At 35.9% G+C, this 23,871-nt stretch overlaps 1 protein-coding gene across 1 annotated transcript; it reads right to left on the bottom strand.

Annotated features, from left to right (window-relative positions):
- Positions 1-1,206: 1,206 nt before the first annotated feature.
- On the bottom strand, positions 1,207-22,305 carry LOC133327078 (protein rhomboid). Its single transcript, XM_061535653.1, has 4 exons — positions 22,132-22,305; positions 8,128-8,489; positions 1,597-1,939; positions 1,207-1,518 (listed from the first exon to the last, which is right to left on the bottom strand). Exons 1-4 carry the CDS (start codon positions 22,303-22,305, stop codon positions 1,210-1,212), a joined length of 1,188 nt encoding a protein of 395 aa, XP_061391637.1. The 3' UTR covers positions 1,207-1,209.
- Positions 22,306-23,871: the final 1,566 nt, after the last annotated feature.

Raw genomic sequence — 23,871 nt, 5'->3', positions numbered from 1 at the left:
TAAAAAACTTAGTATAATTGCAGTTTTTACAGAAAAACTTAGCTGAATGGATTTAGTCTACATTAAAACGTGGCTACGAAGTGCTACTTCATATCAAAACACAGCTGAATTAAGTTTTTCAATTGAAAAACTTAGCTGAATTGCAAGTTACTACAGAAAATCTTCGCTGAATGGCTTTAATTTACATTGAAACATCTCTAAAGACTTTTTCACGATAATTAAGATTTTCCATTGAAAAACTTAGCTGAATTGCAATTTTCTATAGAAAAACCTAACTGAATTGCAATTTGGTGAACTCGATTATTATTATGATAAACTCATAGGCAGTATGATCTATAGTTTTAAAAAATATATTGAGCTGCAAAATATTTGGTTTTATACAAAAAGTATATATATTTTATTAAAAAAAAAAATAAATACATAAAGACAAAAAATATATATGCAAAACATATTTAAATTTTACAAAAAAAAGGTATTTGTATATGTCTACAAGTAAATTCCTTAAATCTAACAGTGTCACACAAAATTGGTATGCCAATTGCAATACAGTTATAAATTAGAATTTATATAAAAGTAGTTATGTATTTATTTGTATAGCACATTTTTCAATTGTGATTTGTTGATCTCTTTACAACATTGTTCGCACAAATAGTATATAGTTTTAAAGATTACAGTTGAACACGAAAAGCAAGTTTGTCATTTGTTTTCTTATTTGCTTTAATCCAAAGGCACTTTGGTTTTATAGACATTTTTTATAAAATTATTGTTATTATGGGGGTGGGGAATAGATTTTGAAAACATGTTAATATTTTCGATTTCTTTTGGTGCTTCGAACATTTTTCAAATATTGATTGTTATTATCGCGAGGGGAATAGATTCTGAAAACATGATAACATAAATCTCAATTTATATATTTAATGCTTTCAATTATTGATCTAATACTCGAATTTTCACTGAATCATGTCTTCCCTCAGAAGCGTGGTAGGTATTTCTTTAAATACGCATTAGCTAATTATAAATATTATGGTATAAAAAATATATTTATATTTATATTTATCTCGTTGTACATACACATACATGCTTTTTAATCTTACAAATACATTGGTAAAAAAATATTAAATACACTTTATATATGTATTATGTTATTATTGTTATAAATAAGTAAATCGTTTGTGCTCTTCTATCTTTCAAAATAATTAGTTAATTAACTTAAAAATACTCTTGTCGGGGAAAATAGTCCGGGAGAAATATATGTATCAGTGTACCGGTCATCATTAAGGCAAAAAAGAAGATAACAGCAATCCACCATAGAATACGTTCCCAGCGGCGTACCTCCAAATTTCGTAGAACACCTATGCCCACCAGAAGCCCGGCAATGGCACCCGACAAATGCGCCATATAACCAATTTGATCATGCTGATCGGTAATGTGACGATATATCGATGTACCCAAATCGGTAAGGCAGAATATAAGAAAAACAAATAGCTGGACAATGGCATATTCCATTTCATTCCAATTCTGCAAAAAATAAAAAAAAAAACAAAAACATTTTTAATATTTTTTTTTCAAATTTCTTCGTCATGTTTTCCAACTTACCATAATAATAGTGGCAATATGGGCCGTAATCAAGGCATACACCCCACCCGATGCTCCGGCTAAGAAAATTCTTGGACTTGTCAATGATGTACCCATGGAACCGGCAACCACACCAGCCAAGTATACCAAGGCCACACGCCACCAATGATGCACCAATTCCAAGGCCACGCCCAAGAAAATTTGTATAATCAAATTCATAAAGAGATGCATTAGGCCGACATGTACAAACATATAGGTGACAAAACGCCACGATTCATAACGTTTGTATGGATTATAAATGAACAGAGTTGCGGCAGGACCATTTGTATTCTCGCCAATGCGTCGATTGTTGTCTGGATCATCTCTGAAAGGAGAGGAAAAGAAAAAAATACGTTAGTTTATAAAAGCTGACGCAGGAAATATTTATATCTGTGTATGTAGAACTGAAAAAAGCCACTGAAAAGTAACCAGGCTGAAGGTCTCGTAAACTTTTTAGACGCACAAACCCTCTAGAGATCATGATCGACTAGCTGAAGTCAAGGGCACTTTATTGGAAAGCTAAGGAACTGAAATTCATTATAGACAGTTCTGCCGAACTGAATTCTTCTGAATATTCATAGACAAACATAACACCAGGGAGAATTCATAAACATCTGAAGGCCTGAAAATGTTTCACACTATCTATTCTCGCATATCGTCATATTATAGGCGAACTAATGTCTTATAATCAAACCGAAGAACAGAGATTTGCAGGAAATGCGATGGAAAAGGACTGGAGTAAGTAAATCAGATGATTACGGAATGTATCATAACTCACATGAATTTGGCTGGGGATTTATGGTTAACAGAAGAATAAAAGAGCCAGATTCACTCCAGTAGATGAGCGAATTGCTATAATCCGTACAAAAGTCAAGTTCTTCTACATCAGTTTTATTTGCGCCCATGCTCCAACCGAAGACAAAGATGAACAGACCAAAAACATTTTTTTCAAGCGCCTAGAAACATCATATGAGCGCTGCCTTGGCCATGAACATTAAAATTCTGCTAGGAGATCTTAATGCAAAAATCGGAAGGAAAAGCATTTTTGGCTCCACCGTCAGAAAATTCAGCCTCCATGAATAAACATCCGACAAGGGCATTGAGGTTGATCGGCAGCAAAAAACATGGTAATTAGCAGCATCAGATACAAACATCTCGATATACACAAGGTCACTTGGATTTCACTCGATCAAACAGCGAGAAATCAAAATCATTATGTTGTGGTAGACTGAAGGCATTCATCCACTGTTTGAGATGTTCGATCGATCCAAGGAGCGAATATCGATTCGGACCACTACCTTGTAGCAGCCAAGGTTCGCTCTTAATGTAGCAGCAAAGGTGCGGTCTAACACAACAGATGGCAGAAGCCTACTCCGCTCAACTTATCCACCTGCTTGACGGAAGCACGCCTTGTCTCAATAATAGTATAGAAGCACAATGGCAATGAATTGTCCTCACCCTACAAACTGTAGCAAAAGCAACACTTGGGTACCAAAGACCACCATCAAGAAATCCGTGGTACGATCAGGAGTGTCGAAATGCTACTCATATGAAAAACGCAGAGTATAGGGCAACCCTGCAGACAGTAGCAAAACGTAATGCGAGACTGAATTAGCGGAAAAAAGGTGAGAGGAGAAACGTATTTTCCGAAAAAAGAGGAAAGAACAAAAAGAACGTGAGTGGGAGCATATCGAGATATGCAGGAGTGAGAATGAAGTCCGGAAATTTCACCAACGATTCAAACGCCAAACCGTCGTCTTTGTAGCAGAACATCCTCCTGTAGAGATGAAGAAGGAAACCTGGTCACATATACAGACAGCGTGCTGAGGATCTGGAAGGAGCATTTTGAAAAGCTTTTGGTATCAAATAGTGTCGGTGAAGAAGATACCCCAGAACCAATAAGATATGATGGTATAGACTGTATACCACCTATCCAAGATGAGGTCAGAATAGAAATTATTCGGCTGAAGAATAAAAAAGCAGCAGCCAAACTATTAAAGACCGGTGGTCAGATTCAGTTCAGAAGCATGCACCAGCTGATTAATACAATTTGGCTAGAGAAATGCATGCCATATGATGGGAACCTCAGCATCCAGTGTCCAGTGCACAAAAAAGGAGACAAGACGATATGTGCCAACTATAGAGGAAAATGACTTCTTCCCATCGCATATAAAGTGCTATTCAGCGTGATGTGTGAACGACTGAAGCCAATGGTCAATAATATTATTGAACCATATCAATGCGTCTTCAGACCTGGCAATCCACCATTGGCCCGAGTGAAATCAGGATCTGACACCAGATCCTGGAAAAGATCAACGAAATACCCATCAACACATTCCACGTATTCATCGGCTATAAAACCGCAATCGACAGCCCAATCTGTTCAGAGGTGTTTAAAGAAATGCCGTTCGACATTTCTGCAAAACTAGTACGGCTATGCAGGATAACTTTAACTGGCACAAGGTCAGTAGTTAAAGTCGGAAAGGAACTTTCGGAGCCCTTCAATACCGAACAAAGATTTAGACAAGGTGACAGATTGTCGTGTGAATTTTTTAACATCCTGCTGGATGTAAAAGTGAACAGAAAAGACACACTGTACACCAAACAACGCATGATACTCGCCCACGCCGACGACATCAACATAATGGGTCGAACATTGCGAGTGGTAACAGCCATCTTTGAACGAATTGAGAAAGAGTCTCCCAAAGTGGGACTGGCAGTAAATGGCGAGAAGACCAAGCTAATGGCATCAAGGCGCAAGGCGTCCAGTAGACTCCGACCAACTGTGGAACTTGAAAACTATAGTCAAAGATTTCATCTATCTCGGTACCGCCATAAACAAAACAAATGACATCAGTTTAAGTATAGCATTGGTCAACAGATGCTACCATGGTCTAAGTAAGCAATTTAAAAACAAGGCTACCTCTTGCCATATCAGAAGCATGGGTACTTGCGCAAGCAGATGAGGCAGCTCTTGGAATGTTTGAGAGGAAAATTATCCGAAAGATCTATGACCCGATCTGCGTCACCGGTAAATATCGCCGTCGAATGAACAATGTGTTATACCATCTATTCTCGGACATCGACATATTCAGAAGTATCGAGCTGCAGCGACAACGTTGGCTAGGCCATGTTGTGAGAATGGATGAGTATGTCCCAGCACAAAAGTAGATCCAAATTGATTCTTTGAAATCGAAGTGATGGGAGTCTTTACAAATGTTTCAAATGTTAAAGACAGATTTACCGATGTGTGAGGAATTTCTTTCTCAATACTTATTCATAAGAATCTATATTATAATAGTTCTGTGGTTTCGTATGAAACAAAAAAATACAATACCTATGTATATCATACATCATTTTTTTTCAAAAAAGAACGCGCATTATTAATTATTTATAATTACGGATTATTTATAATTTTCTTAATTGTTGAAATTACACCAGAAAGCTATTTCTCATACTTAGGCTATTCTTTATTTAAGAATTATTTCCATTATTGAGGTATGGCTGTCACGGTCACGCAACATGTTCCCTACATACGAGGATTTAGATAATATTTTATCGTAAATAAATATCGTACCTAGCACATACCCCTTCTGACAACTTATTACGTGTTTTATTTACCTTCCAAAAAAAGAGAATTTGGAACCATAAAAATAAACAGACAAATGACCAACAAACAAAAAATAACAACCAAAATAATTCACAGAACACCATCTGAATTTCTAATTAGAATAATAAGAAAACAACAATTATAAAAACAATAACAACAATATTTTTTTTAAATCCACCAACTATACTTACTGAAAATGTATAACATCGACGAGAAACATTATTATCTCCACCAATGAAAATATCACCATAGTCAATGGTGGTGGACATATCGACATTTGTTTTTCATAGGCCCCATCTATTTCATCGCCCTCCAGGGGTTTTGGTGGTGGTACAACCATTCGACAATATGATGCCAATAGATTGCGGATCATCCATTTGTGTCGCTTCGACATCACATAGAATTCTTCAAAATCCAAATAGCCATTATTATCGCTATCGGACATTTTCAAAATCTGTTGAGCTACATGTTGGGGAATGTTCAGCCTCCATGAATAAACATCCGACAAGGGCATTGAGGTTGATCGGCAGCAAAAAACATGGTAATTAGCAGCATCAGATACAAACATCTCGATATACACAAGGTCACTTGGATTTCACTCGATCAAACAGCGAGAAATCAAAATCATTATGTTGTGGTAGACTGAAGGCATTCATCCACTGTTTGAGATGTTCGATCGATCCAAGGAGCGAATATCGATTCGGACCACTACCTTGTAGCAGCCAAGGTTCGCTCTTAATGTAGCAGCAAAGGTGCGGTCTAACACAACAGATGGCAGAAGCCTACTCCGCTCAACTTATCCACCTGCTTGACGGAAGCACGCCTTGTCTCAATAATAGTATAGAAGCACAATGGCAATGAATTGTCCTCACCCTACAAACTGTAGCAAAAGCAACACTTGGGTACCAAAGACCACCATCAAGAAATCCGTGGTACGATCAGGAGTGTCGAAATGCTACTCATATGAAAAACGCAGAGTATAGGGCAACCCTGCAGACAGTAGCAAAACGTAATGCGAGACTGAATTAGCGGAAAAAAGGTGAGAGGAGAAACGTATTTTCCGAAAAAAGAGGAAAGAACAAAAAGAACGTGAGTGGGAGCATATCGAGCCAAACTATTAAAGACCGGTGGTCAGATTCAGTTCAGAAGCATGCACCAGCTGATTAATACAATTTGGCTAGAGAAATGCATGCCATATGATGGGAACCTCAGCATCCTGTGTCCAGTGCACAAAAAGGAGGCAAAGAACAAGTCTCCTTCCCATCGCATATAAAGTGCTATTCAGCGTGATGTGTGAACGACTGAAGCCAATGGTCAATAATATTATTGAACCATATCAATGCGTCTTCAGACCTGGCAATCCACCATTGGCCCGAGTGAAATCAGGATCTGACACCAGATCCTGGAAAAGATCAACGAAATACCCATCAACACATTCCACGTATTCATCGGCTATAAAACCGCAATCGAAAGCCCAATCCGTTAAGAGGTGTTTAAAGAAATGCTGTTCGGCATTTTTGCAAAACTAGTACGGCAATGAAGGATAACTTTAACTGGCACAAGGTCAGTAGTTAAAGTGGGAAACAAGGTGACAAAGATTTGGACAAGGTGACAGATTGTCGTGTGAATTTTTTAACATCCTGCTGGATGTAAAAGTGAACAAAAAAGACACACTGTACACCAAACAACGCATGATACTCGCCCACGCCGATGACATCAACATAATGGGTCGAACATTGCGAGTGGTAACAGCCATCTTTGAACGAATTGAGAAAGAGTCTACCAAAGTGGGACTGGCTGCAAATGGCGAGAAGACCAAGCTAATGGCATCAAGGCGCAAGGCGTCCAGTAGACTCCGACCAACTGTGGAACTTGAAAACTATAGTCAAAGATTTCATCTATCTCGGTACCGCCATAAACAAAACAAATGACATCAGTTTTAAGATACGGAGAAGTATAGTATTGGTCAACAGATGCTACCATGGTCTAAGTAAGCAATTTAGAAACAAGGCTACCTCTTGCCATATCAAAAGCATGGGTACTTGCGCAAGCAGATGAGGCAGCTCTTGGAATGTTTGAGAGAAAAATTATCCGAAAGATCTATGACCCGATCTGCGTCACCGGTAAATATCGCCGTCGAATGAACCATGTGTTATACCATCTATTCTCGGACATCGACATATTCAGAAGTATCGAGCTGCAGCGACAACGTTGGCTAGGCCATGTTGTAAGAATGGATGGGTATGTCCCAGCACAAAAGTAGATCCAAATTGATTCTTTGAAATCGAAGTGATGGGAGTCTTTACAAATGTTTCAAATATTAAAGATGTGTGAGGAATTTCTTTCTCAGACTGAATACTTATTCATGAGAATCTATATTATAATAATTCTGTGGTTTCGTATGAAGCAAAAAATACAATACCTATGTATATCATACATCATTTTTTTTTTTCAAAAAAAGAACATGCATTATTAATTATTTATAATTACGGATTATTTATAATTTTCTTAATTGTTGAAATTACACCAGAAAGCTATTTCTCATACTTAGAAATGGTTATTCTTTATTTAAGAATTATTTCCATTATTGAGGTATGGCTGTCACGGTCACGCAACATGTTCCCTACATACGAGGATTTAGATAATATTTTATCGTAAACAAATATCGTACATATCGCACATACCCCTTCCTCTTTCCCACAACTTATTATGTGTTTTATTTACCTTTAAAAACAACAGAATTTGGACTCTTAAAAATAAACGGACAAATGACCAACAAACAAAAAATAACAACCAAAATAATTCACAGAACACCATCTGAATTTCTAATTAGAATAATAAGAAAACAAAAATTATAAAAACAATAACAACAATAATTTTTTAAATCCACCAACTATACTTACTGAAAATGTATAACATCGACGAGAAACATTATTATCTCCACCAATGAAAATATCACCATAGTCAATGGTGGCGGACATATCGACATTTGTTTTTCATAAGCCCCATCGATTTCATCGCCCTCCAGGGGTTTTGGTGGTGGTACAACCATACGACAATATGATGCCAATAGATTGCGTACCATCCATTTGTGGCGCTTCGACATCACATAGAATTCTTCAAAATCCAAATAGCCATTATTATCGCTATCGGACATTTTCAAAATCTGTTGAGCTACATGTTGGGGAATGTCACTGCATAGACCAGCTTCAATTAGACCCTTCAATTCGTGTATGCTAATTTTGCCATCAGCATCGGCATCATGCTGTAAAGAGAGAGAAAAAAAAACAAATATATGTATGTGAGAAGAAAATTAAATTCAAATCAAAACAAATAATAGTGCTGCCGAATGAATGGATTTCATTCATTCGCCACCACCAGCCAGCCAAGGGAGGTTCATTGAACTCGGAATTTATTTTGTGTGAGTTTTTTTTGTTCGGTATACAATTATAGTGTTAGTGCAAATTTATTTATTGTTTTTAGAAGAAAATAAAACTTAAGAGCAACGATAGACGCAATGAAAGTCTAGAGGGTTTTAGATGTTAACTAAAAAGGGTATTTAAAATGATGCTGAAGTGGCTCTTCGAAGTGGTCCTTAAGGAATATTTATAGAGGAACTGAATATGTATTTTTATACGAACTAAGTATTGTTTATATATGAGGAAGTATTTTTTCAACACCTGAAGACCAGCTGAATTGAGCATTTATAGAGGAGATGAAGAGAGTATATAAAGACGAGTTGAATGAAATCTTTCAAAGACGAGCAGAAGGGAGTCTTTTTTATAGACGAGCTGAAGGGAGTCTTTCATAGACGAGCTGAAGGGAGTATTTCATAGACGAGCTGAAGGGAGTCTATTTTCATAGACGAGCTGAAGGGAGTCTTTTTTCATAGACGAGCTGAAGGGAGTCTTTTTTCATAGACGAGCTGAAGGGAGTCTTTTTTCATAGACGAGCTGAAGGGAGTCTTTTTTCATAGACGAGCTGAAGGGAGTCTTTTTTCGTAGACGAGCTGAAGGGAGTCTTTCATAGACGAGCTGAAGGGCGTCTTTTTTGGACGAGCTGACGGGAGTCTTTCATAGACGCGCTGACGGGCGTCTTTCATAGACGAGCTGAAGGGGTCGATCATAGACGAGCTGAATGAAGTCTTTCATAGACGAGCTGAGGGGAGTCTTTCATAGACGAGCTTAAGGAAGTCTTTATAGACGAGCTGAAGGGAGTCTTTATAGACGAGCTGAAGGGAGTCTTTATAGACGAGCTGAAGGGAGTCTTTATAGACGAGCTGAATGCAGGTAGTCTTTATAGACGAGCTGAAGGCAGCTGAAGGAAGTCTTTATAGACGAGCTGAAGGGAGTGAAGGGAGTCTTTTTAGACGAGCTGAAGGGAGTCTTTATAGACGAGTGTCTTTATAGACGAGCTGAAGGGAGTCTTTATAGACGAGCTGAAGGGAGTCTTTATAGACGAGCTGAAGGGAGTCTTTATAGAGGAGCTGAAGGGAGTCTTTCATAGACGAGCTGAGGGGAGTCTTTCATAGACGAGCTGAAGGGAAGTATTTATAGACCAGCTGAAGGGAGTCTTTATAGACGAGCTGAATAGACGAGCTGAAGTCTTTCTTTATAGACTGAGCTGAAGCTGAAGGGAGTCTTTATAGACGAGCTGAAGGGAGTCTTTATAGACGAGCTGAAGGGAGTCTTTATAGACGAGCTGAAGGGAGTCTTTATAGACGAGCTGAAGGGAGTCTTTATAGACGAGCTGAAGGGAGTCTTTATAGACGAGCTGAAGGGAGTCTTTATAGACGAGCTGAAGGGAGTCTTTATAGACGAGCTGAAGGGAGTCTTTATAGACGAGCTGAATGGGAGTCTTTATAGACGAGCTGAAGGGAGTCTTTATAGACGAGCTGAAGGGAGTCTTTATAGACGAGCTGAAAGGAAGTATTTATAGACCAGCTGAAGGGAGTCTTTATAGACGAGCTGAAGGGAGTCTTTATAGACGAGCTGGAGGGAGTCTTTATAGACGAGCTGAATGGGGACTTTATAGACGAGCTGAATGGAGTCTTATAGAAATTCTTCTTAGTCTTTATAGACGAGCTGAAGGGAGTCTTTATAGACGAGCTGAAAGGAAGTATTTATAGACCAGCTGAAGGGAGTCTTTATAGACGAGCTGAAGGGAGTCTTTATAGACGAGCTGAAGGGAGTCTTTATAGACGAGCTGAAGGGAGTCTTTATAGACGAGCTGAAGGGAGTCTTTATAGACGAGCTGAAGGGAGTCTTTATAGACGAGCTGAAGGGAGTCTTTATAGACGAGCTGAAGGGAGTCTTTATAGACGAGCTGAAGGGAGTCTTTATAGACGAGCTGAAGGGAGTCTTTATAGACGAGCTGAAGGGAGTCTTTATAGACGAGCTGAAGGGAGTCTTTATAGACGAGCTGAAGGGAGTCTTTATAGACGAGCTGAAGGGAGTCTTTATTCTTCTTAGTCTTTATAGACGAGCTGAAGGGAGTCTTTATAGACGAGCTGAAGGGAGTCTTTATAGACGAGCTGAATGGGGACTTTTTAGACGAGCTGAATGGAGTCTTATAGAAATTCTTCTTAGTCTTTATAGACGAGCTGAAGGGAGTCTTTATAGACGAGCAGAAGGGAGTCTTTATAGACGAGCTGAAGGGAGCCTTTATAGATATATAGACGAGCAGAAAAATGGTCTGAAGATCAGATATTCTATACTGACGCGCTGAAAACCAATGACTATATATAATGATTTGAGGACAGGGTGTATTGTAGGTAATCTGAAAGCTAGGTAATCGAACCAAGAAACCTTTGTAGGCAATTGAAAGAAGAATTTCAGATAATCCGAAGCACGGAATATCAACAGAACAGGGCAATCTGAAGGGACTCACTATAGAAAATCTGAATGGGGTCTTTATAGACGAGCTGAATGGAGTCTTTTAGAAGAACAGAAGGGAGTATTTATTGACGAACTGAAGCGGTTCTTTATAGACCAGCTAGAGGTGGTTCTGAAGAAGCGAGTATTTATAGACGACCAGATATTTCCTATGCTGACGCGCTGAAAACCAGTGAATCGATGCAATGAGTTGAGTAGGGGATCTGAACGCTATGTAATCGAATAAAAAAACGTTTATAGACAATCTAAAGAAAAAGTTTCAGATAACCCGAAGCATGGAATCTCAACAGAACAGGAACAGGAGAGAACGTTAATTAAGAAATGTCCCATTTTTGGATTTTAACCAAATTATGATCGGCTCAAAGTTTTGTGAAACTTTGATCGGCTCTCAGTTTCACAAAATATTTATACCCACTGTGTACGTAGTATTTTATGTAAGTATGTCAGATTGAAAAAAACCAAACAACTTTTTTGTATTATCTCCAAAAATAGTATTGTTGTAGATTTCAGCTTGATTTCATTCACGCAACTTTTATTGACTATATTCGGTAATAACGCAATAGCAAATGCAATCAATCTACAATTGAAAATGTTAAAAAAAAACTAAAAACAATGAACATTTATGCCATGTGGGAGGGGCGACAGGTGTTACGATAGAACAAAACACTAACCAACCAATAAAATTCGGCTCATAGCTTGGGGATGAAAGGACAAATTGTTCAGAGGTTTCAGCGGGTTTTAATCTCCGATATTGTGGCTTGGGATAATAGGAGTTTAACGAGTCAGCTATGGATACAAATGTGTACCCTCACAAATAAAATTTAAAGAGGAGAACTTGTGGTTTTGGGCTTCTGTCCATAGGTGAAAGACTATTCTAAAAGAGTCCGGTGGAAATTTTAAATCCCATATTTAAGGAAGTATGGATAGACTTCTTCAAAAAATATATACATTTTATAATTAAGACTTCAAAATTCCACGACCAGCCCTAAACTTCAATGTTTCCTGTTCATTTATCGAATTGTATAAATTTATCTTTTGTACGTAGATTTTTTTCTAATGAGTGTATATACATATTTAGCCATTAATAATTAAAGAATTATAAACAGAACGGTCAATACGCTTCACCTCTCCTGCATTTAAACTATCATCTAAAAAATATGGGTCAAAATATTTGTATTAACGATATAAATTATTTAAACGCCATTAAAATATGTGGGTTTTTAATCGCGTGGCATCGACCAGTCAATCATTCAGTCTAAAAATAGTTAACTCAACAAAACAAACGTAGATATATAAATACGTGTGTGCAGTTCCAATCGATGAGATGAAGTCGGGGAGTGTGCCATTAATTTCTGAATCATACATTCCGTTTAGAGTAGAGGGGGCTTGCATTTAAATCCCATTAAGGTAAACACGTTTTCATTTTTTTATAAATATAAAACCTCAATAGTAGTCATATTAAATTAAATATACAACAGCAACTACAATAATTGTATTTTTTCAAGATATTACAAAACAAGTGCACTAGAAGTTGTTGTAATTGAAAAAATATTGGAATTTTTTATAATTGAGTTTGGGGTGCGAAGTAATTTATATTTGACACCTGAGACTTACTGAGTATTTTTAAATTAAATTTTAGAATGCATTAATTTTTTAAATGTCATACACACCATAGCCCTTTACAATACATTTTCACCCTAGAATAAAATTCTATGCCGATTTGCCATATCCGTCTATTAGAAATCTCAATATTTAGGGTAGAGCTGAGCAAATAAGTGCCGAGCTGATGGGAGTTTTTTTCAGACGAACTAGCAGTTCTTATAGACTGATGTAGTCCTTATAGACGTTCTGATGGGAATCCTTATAGACAAACTGAGGGAGTCTTTATATCACGAATTCCACAAAAAGGTCAACCACACAGGTGAAAAATCAATTCGTTAAGAGAGATATGAAATTATATAGGAAATATTCTTTGCAATCCGGACAATATATTTTTAGTTGAATTTTGAAAAATAACCATAGTTTTTCTTTTCGTTGTACCATTTTCGCGTGGAGAGTAACTTGGGCATATTTTTATTAGTTTTAGAGTGTAATTTGTCGTAAGTGTGAACGCTGTTAGCTAAAACAATATCAATAATAAATATTAAATTCAAATAAAGTAATATCTTACTAAGAATTACATATATATAAACCTATACATATACCAAGAGAATCCCGTGGTAAGTGCAGTTAAATAGTGTAAGAAAATATGTAACGCGTGCGTGACAAAATTAGCATATTTTTCTATACAGAACCTAATATGAGAAATTTTTTTTTGATAATGCTGTTATGTGTGGATCTTGAGATGACAAATTCAAATAAAACAAAGTTTGTCTTCTATCTCCATCGAACAAATTTGTATCCGTCACGCACATGTTACATTCTTCCTCAATAAGTTGCTTTAGAACCGAATTTACGGGCAAAAATGTCGTCCATAACTGTATAATGATTTACCAAAGGTCTTGGGGCCACACAAAGCTATAATATCCTGACAACATAGTTGTGTGGGGTATAAGAACTAGCATTTTTAAAACATTCTGTTTTGAATTTAATTTTTTTAGTACATGTGTGTGTAACAGTGCGTTACGAGTGTAACATGTGCGTGACGGTGTTCAAAGTTAAAAAAGTTTATCTTAGAATTTTTTTTCTCAAAAAAATTGAATGTCAATATAATCTTGAATAACCCATTATAGCTGTAAAAAAAATCCGCAATTTTATCTCCAGCCAATTCGCAGAAATTTAATATCGAAACTGATATCCAATTTTTAAAGGGAAAATTTTGTAGCGCGTGCGTACGCTAATTTTTTCTTAATATCTCCGACATTTACAAATATATTCATAAAAAAATTAGCAGGTATTGTAAAAGGCGTAAAACTATTTAATAAAAATTGCGAAAGAAATTTCAGAAACAAATTTTTCTTAACTAAACAAACGATTATATTTCGCACGCTGTAACAGTGCGTGACATGGAATTCGTGATATACAAACTGAATATAGTGTTTCCTAAGGAACTGATGGAATCTTTATAGACCAGCATATGCTTGTATTTTTAGACGAGATTTTTCAAAACGGTCGGTGTTTTTGGACAATGTGAAGGTTGACTTTTATAGACGAGTTGAAAACCGTCTTTGTAGACGAGCTGACTTCTTATCAAGTAGTTGGCGGAATTATATACCAGCTGATAAGTGGAGTATTATAAACTAAAGCTAATGAACGAAACCTATTTAGATGAACCGCCAAAGTAAATCATTACACAAAATATGACAGTTATACGAACTGAGAAAATTGATCCAGACAGATAGGAAACTCTTTAAAGTGTTAATGAGGGATCTTAAGGTCAAATATTGTGTACTGGGGCGCTAAAGACCAGTAATTTCTGTAAAAAAATATCTAGAGGCAAAGAAGTTGGAGACTGGGAATCTTTTCGGATATCTGAGCGACAAAATGTATTTTAGAGAAATTCGAATACCGAATAATATATTTATGTTTAAAAGCTGAGCAATACATATATAAAGACCAGTAACACTCTGTAAAAGGCTACAGGCAAAGGAATTTCTCAGGAATTAAGGGGACCCCCTCCATTCTCGGGGTCAAAAAGTTTGTTGATATAATTCGAATCTACACTAGTTATAGAATGTGCCTACAAAATTTCAAATGAAAATCTCAAGAACTCTTGAAGATATAGCCGATTTATTGTGTCAGCATCAAGTGACGGCTGAAGGGCTTCTCAAACTTTAAACGCGTTTTTCTCTGAACATTTTTTGCGAATGGCGGGCACGATAACTCAAAAACTAATAACCCATTCGATTTCAAATTTTTACACTTTTCTCTGTGAGTGTATAGCTATCGTATGAACTAGGATAAAGCCAATCGGTGAAGATCTTCCTCATTTTTATACCCTTCACCACACTGTGGTACAGGGTATTATGTCTTTGTGCATATGTTTGTAACAGGCAAAAGGAAACGAGATAGACACATGGTTCCTTTTGAGAATATGCATAGAATCACTTTCTGAGTCGATTTATGCATGTCCGTCCGTCCGTCCGTCTGTCCGTCTGTCCGTCCGTCTGTAGATGTTAAATTGTAAACAAAGTACAGGTCGCATTTATGATCCGATTTGGATGAAATTTGGCACAAGTCACTTATTTGGCCCAAGGACGAACCCTATTGAAATTGGGAAAAATCGGTTCAGATTTAGATATAGCTCCCATATATATTTTCGTCCGATTTAATGTAAACGGTCCCTATATATCATTCGATTTGCACGAAATTTGGCACAGCGTAATGAATTAGGTCTAGAATGATGTGTGTAAAATTTCATAAAAATCGGTTCAGATTTAGATATAGCTCCCATATATATTTTCGTCCGATTTAAGGTAAATGGGGCACCAAAGTCCCTTTATATCTTTCAATTTGCATGAAATTTGGCATAGAGTACTGAATTAGGTGCAGAACGATGTATGCCAAGTTTCGAGAAAATCGGTTCAGATTTAGATATAGCTCCCATATATAGGTTCGTCCGATTTAAGGTAAATGGGGCACCAAAGTCCTTCTATATCCTTCGATTTGCACGAAATTTTGCATAGAGTACTGAATTAGGTCCAGAATGATGTGTGCCAAGTTTCGAGAAAATCGGTTCAGATTTAGATATAGCTCCCATATATAGTTTCGTCCGATTTCATGTATATGGTGCACCAAAGTCCCTATATATCCTTCGATTTGCACGAAATTTGGCATAACGTACTGAAATGAGCCTAGAGAGATGTCTGCCAAGTTTTGAGAAAATCGGTCCAGAATTCTATATAGCTCCCATATATAGTTTCGTCCGATTTCATGTAAATGGTGCCCCAAAGTCCCAATATATCTTTCGATTTGCACGAAATTTGGCATAACGTAATGAATTAAGCCTAGAGTGATGTCTGCCAAGTTTCGAGAAAATCGGTCCAGATTTCTATATAGCTCCCATATATAGTTTCGTCCGATTTCATGTAAATGGTGGACCAAAGTCCCTATATATCCTTCGATTTGCACGAAATTTGGCATAACGTACTGAAATGAGCCTAGAGAGATGTCTGCCAAGTTTCGAGAAAATCGGTCCAGATTTAGATATAGCTCCCATATATAGTTTCGTCCGATTTCATGTAAATGGTGGACCAAAGTCCCTATATATCCTTCGATTTGCACGAAATTTGGCATAACGTACTGAAATGAGCCTAGAGAGATGTCTGCCAAGTTTCGAGAAAATCGGTCTAGATTTCTATATAGCTCCCATATATAGTTTCGTCCGATTTCATGTAAATGGTGCCCCAAAGTCGCAATATATCTTTCGATTTGCACGAAATTTGGCATAACGTACTGAATTGAGCCTAGAGTGATGTCTGCCTTCTTTCGTGAAAATCGGTCCACATATAGATATAGCTCCCTTTTATTATAGATTGATTTTAAGTATTTAACGTATCCTTCGATTTGCACGAAATTTGGCATGGTGCCCAAAGTCGCAATATATGGTGCCCCAAAGTCGCAATATATCTTTCGATTTGCACGAAATTTGGCATAACGTACTGAATTGAGCCTAGAGTGATGTCTGCCTTGTTTCGTGAAAATCGGTCCAGATATAGATATAGCTCTATTTTATTATAGATTGATTTTAAGTAATTGACGCACCAAGGAACCAATAGCTTGATAGGAACAAAACGTTCTGAAATTACTATAACCTAACCTGTGACATGTTTGTTTGAAATCGCTTAATATTTGGATAGAGCTTCCATATATATTTTCGCCAGATTTCAAGTAAATTGGGCATCAAACTCCTCATGTAGTCAGATTGACATACATTTTTGCACAACTTACAAAATTGAGCATAGAATTACGTATTTGCGTTTTCTAGAAGTACAGACATAGCCCAACGGATGAAATGTTTATATTTGTTTGAAGTCGATTTACATACTTTATGAATAGATCTAGGAAGATTCACATTTAGATAAATATCACATATTTTATTTCAACCAATTTCATGTTAATAGTCCTGTTTAATATACCCATAGTGGTGAAGGGTATCATATAGTCGGCCCCGTCCGACTTTACTACTTTCCTTACTGGTTTAACTTGGGTTTTGGTAAAAAATCGGCGATTTTCCAAAAATATTTTTTCAAAGGTCCACCATTTTGTTAATTTTAGAGCGAAGTCAATAATCCTAGTTCATACGAGAGCCAGACATGTACTCTTGCTAACACCGTTGGAATTTTCGGATTCCGATGTTCCAGTGAGGAGTTATCATACCCGCCATCAAAAATAAAGGCTTTTCTTTAATTACAAAAAACAACAACAAAACAACAAAATTTGTTTGTAAATTATTTTTCTTCTATTTTAAATCTTCAATTATATATGTGTAAAGTTACAAATCTTGACAAACATTGGTTCCCTTAAGTGATCGGAATGACCGTTAACCTTTTAGAGAAATTCGAATGTCAAGAGGTCTATATCAGCGATCTAAATACAGTGAACTCTCGATAATATGAACTAATTAATATAGCGGTAGTTCATATTTTCGATTCGACCAGCTTATTTACAGTATGGGTATTTACCCATCTGTTTAAAGTATAGTAAAACTATACTTTATTAATTGAATTGATAAAAGAAACACGAAAATAGGGTGTAAGATGTTGTATTACCTATTCAATATAGAAAATACCCAAATAAATACCAACAAATTGGTATTTACCACCCCCCCTCCCCCCCTGGCTATTTACCCGATAAAAACCATCTGAACACATAAAAGGGATTGAAAATTTTAGGTACTTTCACGACCCTAGGTTGATTTTCTAACCAAGATGGCAGCAATTCGGCATTTTGGCATATACATCCATCCTCTTCGCTACACGGTTCTTGGTAGGTATAAACCTCCTCGCTGCCATTTTGTATTAAAGATTCTTAAACGATTATATATATATATATATATATATATTTACATATATATATATTTACCTAATTGACAACATATATTGTACGATGATGCATGCTTCGACATAGTCACCAATTTTAGACATTTTGAATACCCTTCTCATGGAGGAGAGTATAAATAAAAATTCGTTTCGATCGAACTTTTTATTATACAAAGACATTCAGTGAACATAAACATTAGATTAAGGTACATATTATTATAATTATTAATGGCCCCTTTAAAATTCTGATAACATTGCAATATCACAGGTTACCTATTTTGGAGTTATATTTGCATATATAATTAAATGTTCAAACAAACAAAAAAAGATCGTGTGACTCATAGCTCTGCAAATGATAACAATGTTCCTATTTTTTGCTCACTTTTCCCCTAAACTAAATTAAATAAAATAACCAAAGACATTTGTGCAAATTTTAGTTGAAATTATTGTTTTTTGCCCTCGATTTTTGTTTGTTTGTTTATTTAACAAATATTTATTTAAATGTCACAGTCACACACCTCCGACGTCTTGAGACTTAGAAAGAAAAAAAAAACACCTCCTAGCACATTCCACACCTAAAATTTCAGCATTGTATCGCAGAACTTTACACCTTTTCTTTTGAATGTCGACAAAGTATCAGAGATGTCAAACATTTTGACATTGCGGTGGTGCTGGTGGTCCACCTTTAGTCAGCTGTCACATTTTGTAGACTCTTTGATTAAAGGTAAGACACCTAGGTAATTCTTATCTAAATATTTACCTTTTTTCAACACTCATCATCATCAGAACGCCAGAGCATTTATAGCACCGCTGTGTTGCCGTGTGCGTAGAACAAATTAAAACAAATAACAAACCGGTAAAATGTTTTTTTTATTTGTTGTTGTTGTTGTAATATTGTATTTTTTATCTTTCTAGGAATAATAATAACACAAAAAAGGCAAACAGTGAAGTAGAAAAGTATGATTCAAAGAAGGTCCAATTATTCCTTGTTTATTATTATTGTCTAATTAAAATCTGGATCAAATTTTGGGCATTAAATTCGTTTGATTTTGGGACACTGGGTGGGTGTTACCACAAGAAGCGGACTTTGTACAAAGTTTCGCGGAAATTGGATATTCGGTTCGCTAACTAGGTGTGTGTGAGGTACCACAAGCAGTGCACCGATATCCTCCATTTTCGAACTTGATCCAATTTTGAAATAAATATTACAATGTGCAAAGTTTAAATATAATCCGTAGCTCCCTTTGAGAATTAATTATTTTTTCATATCAAATTTCTGACAAATACTTTTATTAGCAACTGTAACATTTTTTTTTTCATTTAACAAATTTCATTATAATTTCTAAAAGTTGTTGAGGGGAGGGGGTAAAATAGGGAGAACAAAAAATAGGTTCATCCACATGAATTTCATTATCAGCCGTTTGGAGGAGAGCAGCACAACCTGTTTGGTAGTAGGTTTGTTACCATTTTTTCAACGTTGTTGTTATTGCTGTGAACTCGTATTGTTGCTTTCTTTCTTTATTACTATGACTTCATTCGGAGCGATAACGTAAAAAAGAAAACAAAAAAAAATCGTTGCTATAAAATGTTTACATTATGCATCATCAGCTTTTAAAAATAACAACCGCGTGCAAGCAAAAAAAAGTTCTGCATGGTTTTGCGGTCAACCAGAAAGAGTTTATCGACTGTATTTATTGGTGATTGAAATTTATTACAAAAAAAATAAATTATTTAATGATTAATAATATGAATATGAGAAAATTTAATGCTCAAATGGATGGCTATTTTGGATATTTAAAAATCCAAAATAAAGTGTTTAAAAAATATACAATTTCTATTAATTCGAAATATTTTTTTAATTTTTTAATTTACATAGCATGAAAAATGAAAAAGATTACTTGAAATTCTGCATTTGCTAATGTATTAGAAAATGAATTTAAAAAAATCCCATTTAATAATTTCGGAAAAAAATTTTTATAAAAAATTCATATCACCATAAATGTTTAGAAAATTATTCTTAAAAAAAACTTTACTTCTCAAATATTTATTATAAAAAAAAAATTCCTATATTTATAAATCAACTATCAGGCGAATGGAATGTCCAATTTAAACCAAACCTTGCACAACCTATTATCTATGCCGAGCCTATATCAAGTTCGAAGATGGGTCATATTGATCCTCTCCTTCTGGTACCATGCCCACAAAGGATTAAATTTTCCTATATTAACCGAATGGAATACTAGATTTGAACCAAGCCTTGCACAACCTGGGACCCCTTAGTCTACTTCTTCTGGTTCCCCCCCAAAAAGCGAATTCAATAACCTAGTTGATCTAGATTAAAACAGAAACCTTTTGAAATATTGCTTATATAAAACGAATAACTTCGAAGACCTCCTGTCGGATCACTCACGTCGAATTTTTGAATTTCGGAATTTAAGAGGCTCGTATATTGAAAAGTGTGCAATGTCATATATTTTCATGATCAGGTAAACTTTGCCTACATGTGGTAAAAATGATAGGAAAATACGAGATGAGCCTCTAAACTCAAATAAAACCAGTAAGGAAAGTTCAAAAGCCTTAGCTACTGAGCTACGAAAGACAGCTGGAAGGGAACCTGATCTAAGGTTAGCGCTGAAAATGCTTCATAGTAACGGCGATCAAAATAAGTTCACATTTTTTAAACATATAAGGTTTTTATTAAGAAGAAAAATATTTACATATTTCGTTTCAGGCGGAACCGACCCTTCACCACTGTTGGTAAATACAAGGAGGACTCATATAAACAATATCCTGTAGACACGATGACATTAAATGTTTGAACTACATAGATATTTGAACTAAACAATCTATGAAAAACAGGATGTCAATCGGGCAGATTTGGGTTCTTTGCTGTACCATTTGTGTGAAATCGAGCAAAATTATGTATAGGAGCTGTATATAAATCTGGACAGTGTTCTGTCCAAAATTTATCTCGATCGGAGGAAAAGGCTATTATTTGGTGAACAAATGGCACTCAGACAAAAATCGATACTTAACACACATTATTCTAGGCATAATTCAGAACGTCATGCCAAATTCCGTGCAAATCGAAAGATATATAGGGACGTTGGTGCACCATTTACATTAAATCGGACGAAAATATATATGGGGGCTATATCTAACTCGAAACCTATTTTTCCCAATTTCAAACACATCATTCCAGACAAATAGTACACCTGTGTCAAATTTCATCCAAATCGGATATAAATGTGACTTTGCAATTTACATAAAATATTAATGGGATCAATATGTAAATCTGACATGCATATATCCAATTTCAAAGTGATTCTATGCATATTCAAATAGATGAGCTGTGTCAAATTTCATCCAATTCGGATCATAAATGTGACGTGCAATTTGTTCACAAAGACATAATACCCTGTACCACAGTGTGGTGAAGGGTATAAAAATTACATTCGAAATAAAATACATGTTTATAAAAGTAGTTTAATTATAGTTAAAACGAAATTTATGTTCATAGCTCTAATATTTTGAAATCTGCCAAATAGTTATTTTTTCTTTCAAGCACTGCCATCCCTGTCTGTCGTACGTTGTGTTGTTGTCATGAATGAATGAATCATTTGAGTCAGGGAAAATACCATCCATACCCATCTCATCGTGCGAATGGGCAGTCTAGCTGCACACATACGTACGTACATACATACATCTATATAAGAAAGAAATATAGACAATCAAATGGCATATACCGTCTGTCTTGTGTGTATGAATGCCTTCCTATATTCCAAGTACATACAACAAAGTCATTATCAAAACATCACGAAATTAAAGTAGTAAAACAATAACAACAACAACAAGAACGAAAAACAACAATGGCTTGTAAGTGAAACTGGAAAATGCATAGCAGATACTTACACACAAACACCCATATATTCATGAGAAATGCATTATGTATATATGTTTGTTTGTATGTAACTTGGACATCAATGAAAACAAAGAAAAATTAATTTACAGATGGAAATGCTGTTTGACCTACCCGTTCAAAAATATCTCTGACTCTGCGACGATCCTCGGGTTCTTGTGGTGGCATTTCGCGTAAGGGAATCTCTTCCAGATCCACTGTGTCCTGGCGTGTTGGCGGTGGCCGACTGTGGCGTAATTGGGGATACAGGCCATTCTCCACATCTTGTTGTTGACGTTGGGTGGCCATTATTGCTGCTGTTGTTGTTGTCGCTGTTTTGATGACCTTACAAATTCTCACAACAAAATTTAATTTTCACAATTTAGCCGGTTCAAATGAAGTTACATTCATAGACAAAGCCACTTGTTGTAATACAACAAAAAAGAGTATTCAAAATATTCAAAAACACCTTTTTAATTGTTGCTCTTTTTGGGTTTGTTCAATACATTTTGTTTTTGTTGTAAGTATTTATTATATTTTTCAATGACAAGGTTTCTTTTGCTATTCGATTCGTTTGTTTCATTCACAGATAAGATAAATTATTAACGGTGTTGTTTTTTCACTTAGAATTGTAAATTCGCATTCCATAGTTTCTTTCACTAAAACGAAATCTATGCTTTGTTACGATTTTTGGTCGACGCGAACGATTCTTAAACACAATACTATCCCCGCCTTTGTCTAACTTTCAACTAACTTAACTACCAGCAGAGTTGTGTCAATTCCAAAGAACGATTCTGTGAAATGAACCCAATGGAACGATTTACAACTCATTCGTTTTACTAGTTCCATTAGTTCACATTGCTTAGTCGTGTTCATTTCGCCGGCTTGATTTGTTTTGATGTTTGGCTGCAGTGAACGAAAACAAACGAAATGATTTTTAATGTTTCGTACCCAAAAACACAAACTTTTTCAATGCTTGAATTACAACAACTAATAATATTAATAAACAACATTATTATTATAGAAAATAAATTGCCAACGCCTGAAATAGAATACTAGGGTTTGTCAAAGAATTTTTGATTGGAAAATAAATAAAAACATTAGGCAACGATCAGGAATGTTGTAATGAAAATTTTACCAACGAGTAAAACAATAAACCAAAGGCTTTGGTATAGGCACATCCTCCTGTAGATATATTGTATACCGCATAGCCAAGGTGAGGTCAGAGTAGTAATTAATCGGCTGAAGAATAATAAAGCAGCAGGTGCCGATTGATTTTATCTCTTTAAAAACTGGAGGCAGTTCCTCCTCCAGCTGGTCCACTTTCTAATTGAATAGATAGTATAAGACCATAAACCATATGCGCGAGATAATCGAGATTTTCTTGTATTTTTCGTTAGTTCGATAACAGAACACGTGGCAAGTTATGCGAAAGCTTAAAACAGCGCCATTATGTACTTTCTTTTAAGCCCGTAGGCGTGATTAACTTTTTAAATGCGTCTTTCTTGTGAGCCGTCCAAAGACGAACTGAAGATCGGTGGTTAGATGCTGGTCAGGAGCATGCACCAGTTGATTAGTAGAATTGGGCTAGATGATTGCATGTCCTATTATTGCAACCTCAGCATAGGAAATAAAATTTTGATACTAATTCATCCCACAAATTTTAAGTTTCTTTCCTACGGATCTTTTGCAAAATGCATATTTCAAACGACTTAAATTGAAAATATTACACATACAGTCATGCATTTTTGTATGTGGATATGACATAACAATCCACAAGAAGAAAAAAATGGTAATTTGTAAGTTCCTTTAGCCTACCTTGTATTTACATTACTGAATCCACTTCATCTCAAACGTCAATTCCAAAGCGCATAC

This window comes from Musca vetustissima, unplaced genomic scaffold (genome assembly GCF_032173495.1).
Source record: "Musca vetustissima isolate MV318-11 ecotype Yass unplaced genomic scaffold, APGP_CSIRO_Mvet_v1 utg4859, whole genome shotgun sequence".
Classification (NCBI taxonomy): Eukaryota; Metazoa; Arthropoda; class Insecta; order Diptera; family Muscidae; genus Musca; species Musca vetustissima.
The sequence above is the reverse complement of the archived record's forward strand: the minus strand, read 5'-3'. Positions and strand labels throughout refer to the sequence as shown.

What these genes read in the sequence shown, in the direction of transcription:
- LOC133327078 (XM_061535653.1), bottom strand. Translation starts at nt 22,305, where the DNA reads ATGGCCACCCAACGTCAACAACAAGATGTGGAGAATGGCCTGTATCCC. An exon ending in TCAGAGATATTTTTGAACGG is followed by an intron (nt 8,490 to 22,131) that starts GTAGGTCAAACA and finishes CTCTCTTTACAG; the next exon opens with CATGATGCCGATGCTGATGG. An exon ending in GTCGATGTTATACATTTTCA is followed by an intron (nt 1,940 to 8,127) that starts GTAAGTATAGTT and finishes CTCTCCTTTCAG; the next exon opens with AGATGATCCAGACAACAATC.